Genomic DNA, 20,629 nt, shown 5'->3' with positions numbered 1-20,629 from the left:
ATTAAGCAGAGCCGGAATCCAAGGCGCTCTTTATTCTTCACCTCCCTTGGTACTGAGCACTTAGTGATCTGCTACTGGGACTGGGACACTCCTTGCCCTTTAGCGGGAAGGTTCAAGCGAAGGAGCAGAATGAAAGTAGGGTGTGTGGCACAGAAGTGAGAGCAGGAAAAAAAGAAGACAGTTTTTTTTTAATATTCCTTCCCCTCCCCCCAAGAATCAGCATTCCCCGGGTCGCTGTTCCTCCCACAGGTTCAGTGGTCCTTCAGTTGCCGTTCCACAGAGTTTGAGAACTATTATGTCCGGATTCAGCCTTCCTCTGCTAGCACCAGCACAACACATTGAAATCCTCATTCTTTGTCCTCTTTCACTCCCATTCACTTCTCTTAGGCTCGGGCTTTCCTGGGTGTGAAGTGTATGGGAATTGGGGCAATAGCTGGATCAGACAATCCTCCGGGTGTCCTATATGCTAAACGTCCAGTATGTTAAAACTCATCACCCAGCAGGGGGCTGGGGTAAACTGGCGGCGGTTCCCAAGCTTAAGTTTTTAGGACTACTCTGGCTCAACAAAGTGGCTGCGGTGTCCCTCTCAGGGAGCCAGCTGGCGGCCGGTCCGGTCGGCGGCCAGTGCAATGAGCAATGGGGTCCCTTAATCCAAAACTCAGCCCACCCTGGCTGGCCGAGAGAGCAGAATGCAGAAAGCTGGCGACAAGTTCTAACTTCATTCCGAAGCTGCCCTAAATGTAAACCTTCCTTTTCTCCCAGAGCACTCCAGTAAGCCCAGAACTCGAGATCCAAGCTTTCGCTTTCAGCTGGCGCCCCACCGAGGCGAGCTCGCCATCCCGCAGGCTTCCCAGTTCACAAAAGCCACCCCCTAGGGCGGCGCCTGGAGACCTCTGCCCTGCGGCCCGGACGGGGAAACAGGACAGCAGCGGGCCTGTCAGATCTGCTTTCTCCTCCAGACCTCGCAGCCGCCTCCATCCCCCTCCCAACCCTATCCCGGAGGCCACTCCAGTCTCCCGGAGTCCACAAACTCCTCCCGGGACCCGAGCACTAAGCACTTGAACTTGGATCAGGATCTCACGGGGCAGCCAACAGGGCCTGGCAATCTCCGTCTCCGGCCACCCGCTCCACGGACCCTGCAGCGGCGACCTCAAGCACAGAGAGGATGTGGCTCTGGCTGGGGCTCGAAGGGCAGAAGCTGCTGCTCTGGGGCGCAGCGAGCGCCGCGTCGCTGGCGGGCGCCTCGCTCATCTTGCAACTGCTGCAGATGGTGGCGAGCTACGCGCGCAAATGGCAGCAACTGAAGCCCATCCCGTCCATCGGCATCGCCTTGCCGCTGGTGGGACACGCGCTGCACATGAAGCCGGGCGGGAAAGGTAAGGGTTGGGGGGGTTCTCGGTTGTCACACACCGCCCATCCCGCGGCAGCGCCTCTTGGGGCACGCCCGGGGGTCCGCACGGCTCCTCCCCGCCCCTTCTCATTGGCCTGGACCACAGAACCTGAGGCCTTAGCAGGCGTTCATGGGAATTTTGGCTCTACTTAGTTTTCCCTCCACCACCTGTCAGCATCTCTAGTGCCACCTTCCACCTCCCGCAATTTTCTGTATGTGTTTCCAAACTCCTGTCCTCTTCTCTCTTCTTTTCCGTCCTAGCTGCTCAGACCTCTCTCACTTTGGAAAACAGGAGACTGGGAATTCATCTGTCCCTGGCTCCTCGACATCTCAGGGTGCTTTTACCTCCCAAGGCTGGACCACTACTTTCTTTTTTCCTTGAGCTTCCTGTTTCTGCTTGTCTCAGGAGGTTGCATGGTAACTAAGAGCTGATAACCTGCATTAGCAGGGCATCAAAGCACACTTACGTGCGCATTTTCTAAAGTTTTTTTTTTTTTTTTTTTGGAAGAGTGCATTTTTCTTTCAGTGAAATTATCTTTTAAAAGGAAATTGGTGGCAGAGATGGGGAGGCTTACTTTAAAGTTAGAAAGTTCTCAGAAGTACCTGGTATTGGCAATTCCCCCATCAGGAACAGGGGGTGACAGGTCAGCACTTGATCTTCATGAGTGCTTATGTTAAGAATACCCAGAGCTCAAGTTAGGACCAAGACATTTCCACGAAAGTCCTGTATTTTAAAAAGTATCACATTCCTCCTCATGTTAGTTGTTAGTAATGTTTTTACAGACTGAGCACTAACTCTGAAGCTCCAGAGATTATTTCATTTTCACTTCTGTTTCCCCAAATAAACATCACTGTCGCCCAAGCTTCGTGGGAACTCTCATGGGGAATGTTTTCTAGAATGTTTTGAAATTCTTCTCTGGCAGAGGAAATTCAAGTAAAATTATTTTGCCAACCAAGTAAGCAACATGATTAATTTTTACAAGTAGTTCAACAACACATTTACAAACATGAAAATCACATTGGTGAAAATCAACTTGGTTTGGCACTGCTGCTGCAGCATTGTCAGTTAAACCACCATCTGCAGTGCCAGCATCCTTTACGGGATCCTGGTCGAGTCCTGGCTGTTCTAGGCTCCACTTCTGATCCAGTTCCCTCCTAAGCCACCTGGGAAAGCAGTGAAGAATGGCCTAATTGTTTGGGCCTCTGTAACTAAGTGAGAGACCCAGAGACGCTCCTAGTTCCTGGCTTTGGAATCTCCCAGCCCTGGCTGTTGAGGCCATGTGGAATGTGAACCAGCAGAGGGAAAAATCGTTCTCAATTCATTTCTACCCCCTTCTCTCTCTCTCCAACTGTTTCAAAATAAATCTTTTAAAAAGACTTATTTATTCTTATTGGAAAGGTAGATTCACAGAACGAAGGAGAGACAGAGAAAAGATCTTCCATCTGCTGGTCCATTCCCCAAATGGCTGCAATGACCATAGCTGAGCTGATCCCAAGCCAAAAGCCAGGAGTTTCCTCAGGGTCCCCTACATGGATGCAAGCTCACAAAGCTTTGGGCCATCCTCCACCGCTTTCCCAGGGCACAGACAAGGAGCTGGATGGGAAGTGGAGCATTCGGGAACAAACTGGTGCCCATGTAGAATGTCGGTGCTTGGAGGTGGAGGATCACCTAATTGAGCCATTGAATCTTGCCCAACAATATAACTCTAAAAAAAATCAACTTGGGTCTCAGTAAAAGAGATAACCTCTTCTTTTGGGATTTATGGCACTGAAAATAATATAGAAATACAGGCCTCCTTTAGCTCTGTAAAAATTGACATCCTCAGGAATTCTCATCATCTGGCATTGTGGCACAGCACAGTGCATGGGGTGACCTTGACATCCCAGATGGGCACCACTTTTGAGTCCTGGCTGCCCCACTTTTGATCAAGCTCCCTGATTATGTGCCTGGGAAGACAGTGGTGGGTGCAGCAAATCTTTGGCCCATTACCACCCACATGAGAGATCTGGAGCAAGCTCCTGGATCCTGGGCTCTGCCTGTCCCAGCCCTGGCTATTGCAGCCACTCGGACAGTAAACCAATGGAGAGAAGAACGATCTCTGTCTCTTCCTTTCTCTCTAAATCCTGACTTAAAATAAATAAATAAATAAATAAATAAATAAATAAATCTTTTTAAAAAAGCAATCTTATATTTTTATGGGGATTCCAAGAAAATTAAATTAGAATTTAACATCTAGAGAGTAAGAAGTTTCAAAAAAAAAAAAAAAAACCCTGTGAACTGATTGGATTGTTGGATTGTTTAAAGTAATTCTCTTTGAAGTTACTTTCTCAGTGAGAGAATGACTGTATATTATCAGTTACAAAGGGACTTTTCATTCCATCAAGAATTATTAGATTTTGGCATTAGGAAAACAGTTGCTCATTTTCATTTTTTCAAAGATTTGTTTATTTATTCAAAAGGCAGAGTACACAGAGAGAGGGAGTGAGGGAGAAACAAAGAGAGAATGGCTGCAAAGGCCAAAGCTGGACTGATCAGAAGCCAGGGACTTCTTTTGGATCTCCCATGTGGTTGCAGGGGCCCAAGCACTTGGACCATCTAACAATGCTTTCTAGGCACATTAGCAGGAAGCTGGATGGGAACTGGAGCAGCCGGGACTCAAACTGGCATCTGACCTTGATGCTGGTGCCTTAGTTGGTGGCTTTACCTGCTACACCAAGGTACCTATCCTCTAGCTGCTAATTTTCCAAAAAAGTTTTTTGAAAAGTTGTTTAATGCTAAAACAGCTATCTTCATCTTATTTTTAAGGATTAAGTTTTAATGCATGCAGTTTCCAGATCACTGTCTAGAACTTCATTAGAATAAATTCTTTGTCAAGCTATCCTATCATTTTTTAAGAGGCTGTTCTTGTATCCTGTGACTATGTCCCAGTTCTGACCTCAGTAATCTCATCTTGAAGATTGCATTTGGCTTCCAGTTGGCCTGTGAACTCCAGCCTCATGCTTTTTCTGTGTGTCATGCCAACATCTGCTTTCCCCAGCTGCTGTCAGTTGAGCTGATAAGTTAACCGCAGCTCCGGACTTCTCTGTCCCTTCTGTCAGAGTGGAACAAGGCAGGCATGTCAACATGGAGCAAGAGGTTTGACAGTGGTGGTTTGACCTAGCTCTCCTCACAACAATTTTGCGAATTCTTTTACCCAAAAGACACTGTTGCGAGGTACTGGTTAAGGTGGCATGCCTGGTGTCCTGATACAAAGTCCAACTCCACTTGTTGCTGGTTCTGTGCTACTGCACAATGATAAAAACACGTGCATATTTCGGTACATCAAATCTTGAATGTAACTACCGTCTAGTATCAAATTATTATATTTACTTGTTATGAGAATAGGATTTTGAAATTATTTTAAGTCTGCAGAAAAGTTGCAAAACATCTGACCTTTACCCAGCTTACTGTATTGGTGCATGTTACATAATGTGTCTGTTTTTCAAATTGAGGAAACATACATTTGCCCAACACCATCAGCAAAACTGTTTTCTTCTTGAATTGAAAATTAAATATTTTTCTCCCAGAATTTTTCCAGCAGTTAATTCAGCACACAGAGGAATGTCGACACCTGCCGCTGTTGAAACTCTGGGTTGGGCCAATACCAATGGTGGCCCTTTATAATGCAGAAAATGTGGAGGTGGGTATGTGGTAAAGAAGATCAGTACTGCACTGTGTATTTGGCTATATGAGATTCTCATCAGAATAAATATTAGAAATGTGTTCTTCATTTCCTTCAATTCAGTACAAGACAATTTTATTAGATACTTTGGACTTTAAAAGAAGATCTATTCATTTGAAAGAGTAACAGAGAAAGAGGTAAAAAGGGAGAGAAAAAGAGAGCAAGAGAGATGGATTATTTCATTACACTGTTTCACTCCCCAAATGCTGGCAATAACTGAGTGTGAGCCAAGCTGATTCCAGAAGTCAGGAACTCCATCCACATTTCCCACACTGGATGGCACAAACTGAAGCACTTGGGCCATCTTCAGCTGCTCTCCCAGGCACAGAAGCAGGGAGCTGTAGCAGAAGCTGAGCAGCCAGTAACGGCACTCTAACACAGGATGCTAGCAGTGCAGGTGGTGGCTTAACTGGCTGTGCTATAACTCTGACCCCATATTTCAAGCTTTATATGTGCCATTTACTATCTCAGGTGTAGTCTGCATGCTGGGGAGTCTGGCATCATTCAGTTATCTGCCTCCATGTATTTGTTCTTTCTTAAAGTCTGCAGAATGAGATACATATATTTTCAGAATCACAAGTACATAATTCAAGAAAGTGCACTGCCACTGTTTTTAGACTCCCAAAAATGATTGACTAGTAGATAGGGGTTTCCCTCAATATGTTTAGGGTCTCATTTAATATTAATGGCAAATTTATTACTGCAAATTTTTTTAAATAATGCTACTCTGATATTGATAGGGTACATATTGTTAATAATCCATGCTATTGGAATTAGTCTTCAAAAGGATTGCATGTCTTTTACATATTGCTGTAAGATGGAGTAAATTATCCTGTGAGCTTGTTAGAATTGGATTTAGATCAAGGAGTAACAACTGGAAAGGTAGAGTTTCTATTGGAACAGAACTAAAAACAAAATATCCTAGGGAATAGTACAAAGACTTATTTTTCTCAGCTGCGGTGGTGAAAATGCTAGAATTTTCTTTGCTGCCTACTCGAGAATCCAGTTCAGACATAATAATGAGATGATAGTGCGATGGACTCCTGCCATTGCTAACCTGGTAGAAGTGGGTTTGGAATATACGGATAGAAGTGTGTCCAAAGCAGGGGATTGAACAAAAATCCCAGAATTGAATGACAAGTATATGTTCAAAGCTCACATTGAATTTCATTGAGGCACAGGAATGAAAAAGAATCACAGAGGAAATGAAGGTTATGAAATGTTGCCTTAGAAACAGTTGTGTTGTAGCCAGGTATTTCTTTATTTAAACTTGTTCTGATGTCTATAATATGTCTCAATTATTTTTTGTCCTCTCTTATAAAGGTAATTTTAACTAGTTCAAAACAAATTGAAAAATCCTCCATGTACAAGTTTCTAGAGCCATGGCTTGGCCTCGGACTTCTTACAAGGTATGCCACTTGATAGAAACAGTTGCTTGTGTGCATAACCTGTTATCTCAGACATAGACACAGAATTACTTTTCTGTAACAACATTGTGCTGCTGGGTAGGAGTGGAGAGGCTGGTGGGAGAGGTTCTGTTAATGGACAGGAGACCATTGTGGGTGTAATCTAGACCCATGGAAGTCAACAGTACCCATCATAGAGTACCAAGAAGAACTAGTAGGTCATGATGAATGGGTGGAGCAAAGCATAGGACTGCCTGGAGCAAGAGAATTTTGAAAATTCAATCAACAAGGCAGTCAGACCCTGAGAAGTACACTAAGCTCAGGGACCTCAACCCTTAAACTTGCATCCTGAACTATGACGCCATCTTCTGAGAGTGGTCCAACAAAGTAAAAGTAACACGTTTGTATGGATTTTGAAGAGTTTGATTACAGTAGACATCATGCTAGAATCACTAAGGTAATTACAAAAAGGCAAAATGTTAGTGTGCTTAGAAACTCGAAAGTTGGGAATTAAGGAAAATGATTTAAGTTCTCGATTTTATGAATACCATTTTAGATATTACTATCATAGGACAAAGTCCATGATATTTATTATCTGTGAAAATCTTTGTCATTATGACCAAAGCATTTGAAGATATCTAGATTAAACTGTTTCAGAATTTTGTTGACTCAGTTATCTGTTGTGGATGACACTCTCCTTTCTTTGTCACCATATATTTAATTTCTAGTACTGGATATAAATGGCGTTCGAGGAGAAAAATGTTAACACCCACTTTCCATTTTACAATTCTGGAAGATTTCTTAGATGTTATGAATGAGCAAGCAAATATATTGGTTCATAAACTTGAAAAGCACGTTGACCAAGAAGCTTTCAACTGCTTTTTTTACATCACTCTTTGTGCCTTAGACATAATCTGTGGTAAGTCTCACTGGGTTTGTCTATAAAATTATGGTGGAAAGGGCCCACATGGAAAATCATATTCCACTGGGAAGACTAACGAAGGGTTTGGGAAGGCCCCTGGAGTCCTCAGGAGAGATTACTGCTGCCTGAACCTCTGGAGGAACAGCAGCCACGTCAGAGCACAGGGCGGAGCAGTCACAGTCCATGTGCCAGGGTGGAAAGGCTAGAACAGGGAGGAGGAGAAGCAGAAAATACAAGAAAAGACAAAGCGGGGAAGAACAATTCCAGAATACGGAAGAACAGAACAGGATTTATTTCTTTTACATTTTCAGTATCTACTATTGTAAAAATAAAGGTAAGATACATATGTGAATTCAATGGTTGCTTCTCATTCATCTTTTATAGAAACAGCTATGGGGAAGAATGTTGGTGCTCAAAGCAATGAAGATTCTGAGTATGTTCGTGCTGTTTATAGGTAAACAGAGTCCTTGAATTGTTTTGAAACTGTTAGTGATTGAGGCTGAAACTATGGCTGATAATCTCCCCGTTGCATCATTTTTATTAAAAATGAAATGCTAAGCTAAATCTTTAATTTGGTCTGGTGTTGTAGCTTGGTAAGTTAAGCAATGCCAGCATCCCATATTAGAGTGCCACTTGGATAACTGGCTGCTCTGCCACTGGCCCACACCCTTGCTAATATGCTTGGAAAGGCAATAGAAGATTGATCAAGGACTTAAACCCCTATTGTCCATGTGGGAGACCACACTAGAGTTCCTGACTCCTGGCTTTGCTGGACCCAGCTCCAGATGTTGTAGACATTTGGAAAATGAACCAGTGGGTGGAAGATTTTTTTCCATGTGTCTCTTTTTCTCTCTCTCACTCTGGTTTTCAATTCAATCAGTAAATAAGTAAATTTTTAAAAATAATAAATGAAAAATAATAAAAATTTATCTCATTGTTTAAGCATACAAAAGGGGGCTTCAACATTTCATGGAAAACTGTAATTTAAAGATAATGTGAATTTTTCCTGAGCTTTTTGAAACTACTTCATATTTAACAGTAAAGAAGTGGTTATATAAATTATACCATGTCTTTTTATGCAGTTATTTAAAATTACCATTTTAATATAATTGTGCTATTCTGAGATAGCATAGTAATAACAAAAATATTTTTTAAAATTGTGTAACTATGATCACCACTACAGTATAAAAATTTCATAGAAAAGAAAACCTAAGATACCACATCAAATGTTACCTATATTTTTCATTATTTGTCTGTATATTTTCATTGTGTTTTGTCTTTTTTTAATATTCTGTCTTGAACAGGTATCAGTTTTTGTGACTCAAATAATCATTTTTACTCTAAAATTGCTAGCATAATTTGCCAGTCATTGTACTTATGGTTTTATGGTAGGATATGAAAAAGAGCAGCATGGGAAATAAATCTAAACTTATGAATTATTATAATTGCTGTAGAAAGACTGAATTGAAATTGGAAAAGAAAGCAAGGATATTTTGTGCAAGAGTTCTTCTCTGAGGAACAGGGCCTCTAAGCTGGTCATAAAGGGAAGGTCGTGCTGTATTTTCTCTGCTGGATTTCTGGAAATGAAGGTGGTGTTGGTGGTAGCCTCCTGACAGATAAGTATTTAGAGTGCATTTTCTCATAGAAGAAGGAAGTCAATTTTTTTTTCACTCCTGAGGAATGATCAAATGAATGAGTGAACCTTCATACGAGGGATATTTCATTGTAGTCTCTGATATGAAGTCCCAATAGGCCTTGGAAAACTGAGAACTCTCCTGGAGAATCAGAACTGGAAACCAGAAACCAACTAGGAGAGATGGTTTATAGAGATTCTGTGTTTCTCTAAAGAGCTCATTCTTTTTAAAAGTATTTTATCTTGATTATTTGAAAGGTAGAGTTGCAAAAGGTGTGGAGAAAGACCTTCTATTTGCTGTTTCACTCCCTAAACGGCCACCATGTCTGGAGGACTGGGCCAGGCTGGAGCCGGGAACTCCGTCCTGGTCTCCATGGGATGCAGAGGTCCTAGTACATGGACCATTTTCTGCTGCTGTCTGAGCCACATCAGCTGGGTACTGGACTGGAAATGGAACAGCCATGACTAGAACTGGTGCCCATTTGCCAGCACCTCAAATAGCGGTTTAATCCATAATTTAAAAAAATCTTCATCAAATATGTAATGGCCCATGTTTTGTTGTAGAGCATATACCCTCTTATACTCTCTAGAAATGACCATCATTCTCATCTAAATATCACTTTCATCAAAGCCAGGCACCACACGCGTGCTCAGGAAATAAACATTTCCGATGGGATCACTGAAGTGCCTTTATTGTCTTCATAGGATGAGTGATATAATATTTCGAAGAATGAAGATGCCCTGGCTTTGGCTTGACCTTTGGTACCTTATGTTTAAAGAAGGGAGAGAACACAAGAGGTGTCTTAAGATCCTACATGAGTTTACTGACAGTGTAAGTCTTCAAGGGTTTCTATTGTTTTACAAACTATATGTACTATAAAATTTATGGTTATAATCATGTTAAGTGTGTAGCTCAGTGGCATTAAGTGCATTAGCACTGTTGTACAACCATTATAACTATCCATTTCAGGAACTTTTTATAAGTTTGTGAACTTTTTATTAACATGCCACAATAGTGCCAAATGTCTGTGTTTAACGAAATAAAAGTCAAACTTAATGATCAAGAGAAAAAGTGGTCAGTATACTTATAAATTATATGTTCAGCAAATATTAATCAACCACTTATTAAGTGCCAAATACTACTATACCAATTATTGGAAATGTAATAATGAATAAAACAGGTATGTTCCTACCTTAAAAGAAGATAGCTTAGTAGCAGAGGTTACCTATGAACAAATTGCAAAGTAAGATACAATCTGTGTTAGAAGAATGAAAAGACAAAGATCTACTCTGGAAACTATTTGGATTAGATAGTTTTCAAAAGCAAAAGACATTAAAGGCTTAATCTTAAACTTCAAAAGGATTTACAAATAGCTATAATTTTATTTCTAATTCAGAAATAATGGAGATATTGCAATAAATATAAGTTGTCAGATGAGGTTCATGGGCTTTAATCATTTTATTCATCTGACTGATATCTCTTGTGCCTACTTAAAATGGCAAGCAGTACTCTGGAGGTTGAAAATACGTTATTGAACAAAGTCAAGTTCATAGTCACATGGTCATCTTTGTTAGAGAAGAAAGACTCTAAACAATATGTCAGGTGGTAAATGAAGCGGAGAAAGCCAAAGATTAGGAAGATAGAGAATGTTGGGGACTAAGGAAGCAACTAAGGATGTCTCTGGGAACGTGACAATGGTAGCGACCAGAGAGGAAGGAGGGGCCAGCCAGGCAGACATCTGAGGAAAGGGCATAGCAGACAGGATGAGAACCAGGGTAAACCGAACAGCACTACTTGCTTTTTCTTTTCTCCAGGGAAAAATGAAATTAAGCATGAGCAGTAACTAGTGTATTATGTAATGATTGCACTCTCCCTGCCACTTCACTGAAATCTCTAGGGCATTACTTAGAAGACTGTGATGCTATTCCCACGTTGCAAAGATGACAAAAATAACACTTGGAATCAAGGGATTTGTCTGCCAGGAAGTCTAAAAGCTTCACCAAATAATGCCATGGATGTTACTTAGGACACATTACTCTGTTTTTAGAAGAGACTTGGTTGTTACTAAAATTGACAGGAAGGGGAGGGTTTAGAAAAAATAAGCTGAACCAATATATTTACATGGGAAAACGTGTTACAAGACTATCAAAGTGCCAACAAATCATGGCTGGAATTTAAATCTTACAGGTGATTGCTGAGCGAGCCTATGCGATGAAGACAGATGAAGGGGGCCAAGATGCTGACAGGAATCATTCCTCCTCCAAAGTCAAACGCAAGGCTTTTCTTGACCTGCTTTTGACTGTGACTGATGATGAAGGGAACAAGTTAAGTCATGAGGATATTCGAGAAGAAGTTGACACTTTCATGTTTGAGGTATTTTACCATTGTATTTCTGTCTTGATAGTTTCACATTTCCTTAACAATTTCTAGTTAGTTTTAATAAACTGGTCAAATGTTAAAGTAGTTTAATACTGCTAAAGAAAATTCATTGTATTATCAGAAAGTACCAAGTTTGAGAACTTCATTAAGTACCAGATCAACTCCTTTCTTCAGAGTAAGATTTTAACTGATGATGTCTATAGCAGCATTTTTTTCCCTCAGGAAAACCCAAGGTCAGTCAGACTTTTCCAGAGCAGAAGAGCAGCCAGAAATTGAGCTCAGTTCTCTGCATTGCCCACTACTTCCTCTTCATTTCCCAAGTCCACAAACCCATCTTGATTGCCTCTCTTTTAAAGTTCTAGCAAATAATCCCTTATTTAGTGCCATGAGCCACGTTAGCAGAGCGTGATAATAATAGCCCTCCTATAAATAATTTAACTCAACTGTCATCCCAAAGAGACTTCTGGTGTCCACTTTTAAAGGAAAAGTACATTTTACAAATAAAATAGTTTTAGATATTATAATAAATATTACAAAGAGTGTCTCTTTCTATACATGAATTACAAAATAAAGATAGGAATGCGCTTTGAAATCTTCCAATAGTAATGTCCCCCAAGGAAAGTGAAAGGTGTTGTCAAGTTTTCAATTTTGTACTGCATATAAAACTAGATAGAATATGAATACGTTAAAAAATTATTTACTTATTTGAAAATCATAATTATGGGGAGAGAGAGTATGTCTGCCATTTGTTGATTCATTCCCCAAGCGCCTGAAACAGTTAGGAATCAGGAACTCCATCTAAGTCTCTCTCATGGCTAGTAGGGGCTCAAGCATTTGCACCATCACCAGCTGTCTCCCAGGATGCACCCTGGCAGGAAGCTGGATCAGAAGCTGAGGCAGTCCCCTACCCCAGGCATTCCAGCATGGAAGATGCTAAGATGTGGCTTAACTCACTGCATCACAATCATTGCCCATTACTGTTATTCTAGCCTGACACAGGATACCGGAGCCTGGTATCTGATGTTGAAGTGAATAGATGTCACATCTCCATCCTATTCCAGGACACGCACACACATACATATATCTCCCACTAGTATCCTCTCACTCATGAAAACACCAATAATGATCTCCTTTGTCCTTGGTCCTTTGAAATTCTAGTTCTTCTTTGCATTGAATAGGAGACATCCCCTGAGCTACTGTCACACTGTGACTACCATGAGGTATGTGCAGGCCTACACTCTTTTTTCTTTCACAATCCAGGTTCCAGACACTGGCTATTACAGTGTTTGCCTCTCCCCTTTCCTATTTGTGCATCAATAACTCTGCTCTATGTATTACTTCATCTTGTTTTCTGGGGATAGCAGAAAGTAAAATACAGCAAGTTTGGTAGAGTTCATTTTTACAATGGATTGGGCTTCCACTCACACATTCAAAACACGTTAGAGATGATTTAATGAGAGCAAGAGGGTGCTTCCAAAAGTTGTGGTAAAATGAAATTTATTTGGATGCAGAAGTTTTGAAATCCATGCATAGCTTTTCTCATAATAGGAAATTTATCATAAACTTTCGAAAATTCCTCATATCTATGAGTCTCAAAAACGTTTGACTCCAAAAATAAATGTATATTTTCATAGTCTTTTGAAATATATGATATTTCTTATGTGACTCAGTAGGCAAGTCAGTGAAATGGGCCAAACCTCATCTGGAATTCCAGAACTTTGTAAAGGAGCTGCCAGCATAAGCAAACGCAACAAGGCAAAAATATCAGAGATTTGCAAAATACATATTTAAATAAATTTCAAAATAAGCCTCAAAAAGTTCAATCTCATAGCTGACTTGTAAAACAAGAATCTCAGATTTTGGCCCAGAAATTGACATACTGCAACAACCACTTGCATCACATTGGGAAAATAGAAAGTTAGTATCATTCACAGCAGAGTTTTTTTTTCTTTTTTTATTATAAAAGCCTTAGTTATAGAATTCTAATACAACTACTGATTTTACATCAATGCAGTCTTTTATTCCTAACGGTCTCACCAGTTCGAAGGAGATCAGAGGTAGAATGCTAAATCCATGGTAGAGCGGAGGACTGTGGTGGCATTAACACTGGGCTTGGAGATGTAATCTCCTTACCCAGTCCAGTCCTTGCTTTGTGGAGCATAACAGCATGGGCTCTCATTTGTCATGGGACTCTCTAGGGACTTACTTCCTGTCTCTGCCTCCAACTAAACTCTCTGGACCTGGGGAAGTGACATAATAACCTTTAAAGAAATTTGTTTTGCCTAAGAATTAAATCTCTAAAATGCAAGTAGCAATAATAAATATTTCCTGGAGTTATTGTGAGGATCCATGGAGGTAGTTTCAGCACTTTGCTTAAAATGTGGCCAAGTCATGAATCAGGCTGTTGACTAATTTCTTGATGTAAAGAATACAAGTATTACCCAGAGCACACTTGTGCTCCCTGGAGGCTACCATCAGCAGGTAAATCTTGCCTTTCCAAGAGGGGAAGTGAGGGAAGTACAGATCTGCAAAGTTGGCTCATGAATCAGACATTTTTCTCATTACAGAGGTCTTGCTGACTTCACTTCTTTGGAATGCTCTCCTTCATAGAACAGCCCAGCCTCTCCCTCCAGGCGTCCTGCACCCTGAAGCCGTGTAATGGCATCTCTAAGCACAAACCTCCACTCCTAATTGATTGTTTAGCTTACTTGTTTGCCTCTCAGTGAGATGAGAAACTTCATGGAATTGATCTGTGATGATCTGCAGTCATATTGCAGCTGTCAAACTCACAGATGCTTAAAAGCACCTATTATTGTCACTTCTCATGTTCTCAAACTCTTCTTTTTTCCCTTGTTTTTGCAGGGCCATGATACAACTGCTGCAGCAATAAACTGGTCCTTATACCTATTGGGTTCTTATCCAGAAGTTCAGAAAAAAGTGGACAATGAACTTGATGAAGTGTTTGGTATGTTTGGCTCCTTCCCTGTTCAGCTGTGGGTAATAGGTCCACCAAAGCTAGTTCTGTTTCCTCCTTCAGGTTGTTCTGGTGAGCCTGTTTCAAAGGCACGCCTACAAGCAGGAAAGCTTTCCTGCGGGACACCTTCCAGGTCTGGTCTCCTTTGCAAATCCTCATCTATTCCCTTGCACTCATTTGCCAGTTGCCAAATGCACAGAGAAATCTGACAATCTTCAAAGGTCTACCTGCTTAGTGGACAACAGGGGCTCATTTGCATAAAGCATGGAGAAACGGATGGTGTGAGTGACTGAAAAGGGTGCTACTCGGGAGCAGAGGGATCAGCTGAAGTTGTTCAGAGGGATATAGGAACGTTGCTTCACACACAACCGTCTGGTTCCAAAGCTTTGTGAAACTGGTAGGAAACAAATTTCTGCAATTAGTGCAATTAGTAAAGGGTAAGAGTATGAGACTATCACAGGGGGCTAACCCAGGGTTTCAAAATCACTCTTCTTTCTTTCTGCTGTTTTTTATCATCCTTAAAGTCTTCCTTCTTGATTATTGCTTCAGGTGAAATGTACATGTTCCAAGCAAGAAGGGATCAGGTGTATGAAGGATGGATGTGTATTAGTTTCTTGCAGTTGCGGTAACAAATTTTGCAAATTGGGAGACTTAAAAACACAGGCAATTATTCTGTCATAGTTGTTGATACCACAAGTCCAACATCAGATTCACTGAGCCCACATAATACTGAGATTGTACTCTTTCTGGATAAAATCAACTCTTTGCCTGTTAAGAAATGCTGACTGCTAGGATTTCTTGGCTTATGACCACAAGGCTAAAATCTCTGCCTCTGTCTTCACTTTCCGTGTGTGTGTGCGTGTGTGCGTGCGCATGTATGTTTGCTATAGTAGCATTTATTGTAGCACACAGGGCCTAATTGGATAATCCAGTATCATCATCTCATTTTAAGACACCTGATTTGATCGATTCTGCAAGAACTCCCCTATTCTCCTCTGCTATTCAACCCAAGTAAAGTATTATTTATATCATTTGCACATTTCAAGGATTTGGACCTCATGTCTTGGGAAGGCCAATTATTTTGCCTATGACCAAGGGGCTACTATCACTTTTTAAAATTCTTTTTAAAAATCACATGTCATGTGGCTCCCAATTGCTGGAAGACCCAAAGGGAACACTTTGGGTCTTCCAGACATTAGTGTGATATCTGATGCAGTTTTGTATACTAAAAAAAAATAGCGAAGAAGGAAAAATTAAGAATGAAAAGTTGGAGAAGAAAGGCATGTCAGAAACAGGAAGTGGATGCACAGCTGCATAGAGCGGGAAGCTTGTGATGAGGAGCGTCACGAAGCTGTGTGAGGGACAGCTGGAATTCAGGGCATTCGGGAAAATGAGGCCTGTTGAGAAACGAGAGTGGAAAAGCAGTTTTGTATTCAGAGTGTACAGAACCTAGGATTTCATTTCTAGAGGTAGAGTTTTGTTTTGCAGAATGGAGATGGTCTATACTTTGTATCTGTTCATAGAGGGAGTGTAACCTCGCTCAGATTACCTGGGGAGGTTAAATTTGGTCTTATGGAAGGTTACAGTTCATCTGGATCACAGTCACATTTTTGGTACTCCCTGTTATTTCTAATTCATTCCTCAGTTTCCAAAGGGTTTTGTTTTTCTGGTTTTTTTTTTTTTTTTTTTTTTTTTTGGTCTCACATAATTAGCAACACAACAATAATGCCTGGAAGCTTTGTTCTGCTCTTTCTCAGGTTTTCTGCTTGCCACGCCTCATTAGCTCTCAAAATTTCGAGCAAATAATCTTTTGGAGCCAAGTTACAAATAACAATTCCTCTTGCTATTTTATTTAAACCTCTTTATTTGAGAGAAAGAGTGTGTATATTCTTGATGTATCGGTTCACACTCCAAATGTCTGCAGTAGCAGTGACTGAACCAGGGCTGAAGCCAGGAGGCCAGAAAGCTCTCCAGATCAGTCACTACTGTCTCCCAGCGTCTACACCACTGGGAGCTGGAAGCAGGAAGTAAGCCAGGTATCAAATTCTGGCACCCTGTTATGGGATGAGGACAACGTAACTGGCATCTTACCTGCTAGGCCAAGTACCCACCCTGTGCAGTCATATTTAGTATTCTTACACTGTTGTGTAATCCCATCCCAATCGGATTCCAAACTATTTTTACCTCAAAAGAAGCTGCTATACCATTAAGCAATCATTCTATTTCCCTTATCCTCAGAACTCACTTACATACTTGCTGTCTCTATATACTGAACACTTCTTAGAAATGGAATCATGAGTGACCTTTTCTGTTTGATTTCTTTATACTCAGCATACTGTTTTATTTTTATTGTGATTATGTATCATATTAGGAGTTCTGCTGTGGGACTGAGTATTTGACAGCTGAGTGTTTTCATTCACGTCTTCTTTGATGCTTCCTTCTTCCCAGCCCAGGTAGTCCTTTCACTGTCATCTTATACATTTGCTTTAATCAGGGAAATCTGATCGTCCTGCTACCTTAGAAGACTTGAAGAATCTTAAATATCTGGAATGTGTTATTAAGGAGACACTGCGCCTGTTTCCTTCTGTTCCTATGTTTGCCCGTAGCCTTAGTGAAGATTGTGTAGTGGGTAAGTATTCTATAGTGGGCATGGCAAGGAGAGTGGATTCATCTACATTACCTGTCTTGCTCCAGACTCAGCCATATTGACCACTTCTTGACAGCGGGATTCAACGTGACACAAGGCACGCAAGCAGTCATCGTTCCCTATGCATTGCACAGAGATCCAAAATACTTCCCCAATCCTGAGGAATTCCAGCCAGAACGGTTCTTTCCTGAGAATGCACAGGGACGCCATCCCTATGCATATGTGCCCTTCTCTGCTGGACCCAGAAACTGCATAGGTTTGTATCCTTCCAGCCTGACCAGATCTCCTGGGCCCACAGGAGAGGAGGTTTCTCACACTCATTGCTTTAAGACATGGTGTGACATTTCCCTTGTGCAACAGTTTCCAACACTGGCTTTCTTTCCCTTCCATTTATGACATCATATTTGCTGCTTCTGAATGTGTCTTAGTTTGCTAAAATTGCCATAACAAAGTAGCACAGACTAGGTGGGTTAAAAGACAGAAATGAATTTTCTCACATTTCAAGAGGCTGGACACCCAACATTCAGACATGGACCCCTCTCCTTGGCCTGGTGATGGCTGTCACCTGTGTGTCTTACTTGGTCTTCACCTTGCATGTGCCTGTAACTGTAGCTTCTCAGGACAGACTGTATTAGGGCCCACCTCACTTAACTCTAACGACTTCATTTAACCTTAACCCAATCAAGATACGTCAGTTAACCTCCATTACCTTTTAAAAAATCCCATCTCCAACTATAGTCTCAGTCTGAAATACTGGGGGTCAAGACTTAGAAAAATGAATTTTGTGGGGGATACAAAGCAATCCATAATACAACACATAATGCATTTCATAATGCAGTCTAGAAATATTGTGTCTTTTGAATGAAAGTATTATTTATTATGGTAAACAATTCATTCACATGATTACTTATTTTTTAAAGACGTATTTATTTGAAAGACAGAGACAGAGGGTCATAAAGAGAAAGCTAAAGATCCTGCATCCACTGGTTCACTCCCCAAAGCCTGCAACAGCTAGAGCTCAATCAAGGTTTCCTCTATAGGTGACAAGGGCACAGAGAGCTTGTGGTATCCTCAAGGCATATTAGTACAGAGCTGAATCAGAAGTGAAGAAGCCAGGCTTTGAAAGAGAACCAATATGGGATGTTGGCATAGAAGGCAGTACCTTAACCAGCTGTGCCACAATGCAAGTGCTATACATATTTAGTTATGTTTAATATTTCTGTGTCTACTAATTTTGAGAATTGCATTTTGCAAAGAAAAACAAAGAATGCCTATTTTATGATCAGCTGAAGTACCTAAGAAACATGAGTGTACATCCCAAGTATAACACTTGGTTTTACTATATCTAGCATTCTATCATTTCTTTATGTAAATGCAGGAATTAGAAAAAAAAAGAGGCCAGGTTTAAATGAGTGATTCTGAAATGTGGCTGGTGACTGTCTAGCAAAATAAAGACTCAATAGAGAAACAACACAGAGTAGTGAGTCTCAAATTTTATAGAGCCCAGGATGCTGCTAAAGTAATGCTGAATTGCAGAACCTGTGGTTAATCTCAGCTACTCAGATACACCGGTTTGGGGCAGGAAAGTGTTGTCAGAACTTTCATTTCTTACTCCAAGTGATTTTGATTCTCCTGGCTTACTGGGAACATAAAATTGCTGATGAGGTTTATTACTTCATGTATAGTTCTAGACTATCTGAAACTAATATAATGGTTTATGTTAATTTGAAGGTCAAAAGTTTGCCATTATGGAAGAAAAGGCTATTCTTTCCTGCATCCTGAGGAAGCTGTGGGTAGAATCCACCCAGAAAAGAGAAGAACTTGGTCTAGCAGGAGAGTTGATTCTTCGTCCAACTAATGGCATCTGGATCAAGTTGAAGAAAAGAAATACAGATAAAGCCTAACCGAATCATTGCACTGCACCTTTACCGTGGAGAGAGCTTTCTAAAACAGAAACTTAGTATGTGCAAATTTTACAATGGAAGTTCTGTAGTCTGAATCCCTGTACCCAAGTTTTCTTGTTGCTACTGATCTTGGGGTCAGGTCCACCAAAGAGATAGTTTTTATATTTCAATCACCCTCATAAATGTTGCACTTGATCGTGTTCCCAAGAGTAGAGCTATCAAATCAGTGCCCAAAGAAACATATATACATTCCTCATCAGAGGGATTCATAGACTATTTCCATGTCAACTAGTAGATCCAAAGACAGCATTTAATTGAAGTTTCAGAATGTTTAAAAAAAAAAATCGTTGTTCACACACATATACTATACACATGCATATATGTATAATACAATTTGAACTGATGAGTAATTAATTGCTTTGACTTAGGGGCTTACATTATTTGAATTATGTCAGTGACATAAGTTATGGTATTATAGTACTTTTCATATTTTGCACTTAGAGCAGATTATTTGTAAAAGACTTGTAAATTTTGCATCAGTTTCCCCTTTGTGCCCATATGGCCTTCATTTTATTCTTCATAGAATCACATTTGCCTTAAAATATAATATGCATTATTGGAAGAGATTATTTTGGGTCATCTCTAGCCTCATCACACCTTACATGGTGGGCTGATGATTTTTTGCAGCAGGATTCACCTGAGGATATATATGACTTACTCTCCTTTACACGAGGAGGGAATAAAATCAACAGGAAGGGAAGTTTCCATCCGGAGTCATGCGACTTGTTCAGACAAGTTTGGAACTAGAGATCTGTCCTCTAAACACCTCCACTCCTTTTCTGACACACTCTCTTCCCCACTACACTGGTGCTTTACAAAAGTCAGACTTTCACCTCTGACCTAGTCATATTTATCTGAAATTCTTGACTCTATAAAACAAAAAAAGAAGCTGTTCATCTATATTTAATCACCTAGAAGCATCTCATTTAGTGTAGGTTTAGACTCCAGTTAATTCATTCCTCACCCAAAAATTAAAAAAAAAAAAATTCAGTCCTCACAAACATTGACTCGAAAGCTGATAAGTGGCATACATTTCCTGAATTTCCATTCTACTGACACTATCTTTACTTCTTCACCAGTTTTTGAAGATTTATAATTTAGTAAGATTTTCTTATATTTCTCTAAGAAAATAACAGAAACAGCACATTTCTAGGCAGAATATCTGTTCTTTAGTAGACACCAATGGAAGAGACTATAAAACCATGGCTGTTTGGTAAGCACTTTCCTGGAACAGGTGGAGAAAAATCAGCAGCTATTCCAAAGATCCCCAGTGCCTGCTGATCAGAAAACAAAGAAGTAGGAGATTCAATTGGAGAAGATGCTATCTAGAAAATGCATGAATGATGTCAGATCTCCCTCCTAGATGATTTTATATCATTAAAGTTTTAATCATGGTCAGTATTGTGTTTGTCTCTTAGTTTTATCCATTTGCATATAGCCCTTGACCCCCAAATTTGTGGTGAACCTACAGAAGATATTACATTTGATGTAAACCCTTGCTTATTGTTGCCTTCCTATATATGACCTTGTCTTCACCCTAGACTAATATGTTACTTATATCTGAAGTGGTAATTTATTTAAAGCATATCGG

At 40.5% G+C, this 20,629-nt stretch overlaps 1 protein-coding gene across 1 annotated transcript; it reads left to right on the top strand.

The window, feature by feature from the left end:
- Positions 1-880: 880 nt before the first annotated feature.
- LOC101524068 (cytochrome P450 4V2) lies at positions 881-19,858 on the top strand. The gene is made up of 11 exons (XM_004579251.3): positions 881-1,376; positions 4,958-5,070; positions 6,436-6,521; positions 7,247-7,437; positions 7,825-7,894; positions 9,779-9,905; positions 11,262-11,447; positions 14,316-14,418; positions 16,922-17,056; positions 17,151-17,330; positions 18,806-19,858. Exons 1-11 carry the CDS (start codon positions 1,166-1,168, stop codon positions 18,976-18,978), a joined length of 1,575 nt encoding a protein of 524 aa, XP_004579308.2. The 5' UTR covers positions 881-1,165; the 3' UTR covers positions 18,979-19,858.
- The last annotated feature ends 771 nt before the right edge of the window (positions 19,859-20,629 follow it).

The sequence above is a fragment of the Ochotona princeps genome, chromosome 11 (genome assembly GCF_030435755.1).
Source record: "Ochotona princeps isolate mOchPri1 chromosome 11, mOchPri1.hap1, whole genome shotgun sequence".
NCBI classification, from domain to species: domain Eukaryota; kingdom Metazoa; phylum Chordata; class Mammalia; order Lagomorpha; family Ochotonidae; genus Ochotona; species Ochotona princeps.
This window is presented reverse-complemented; position numbering and strand designations above follow the sequence as displayed.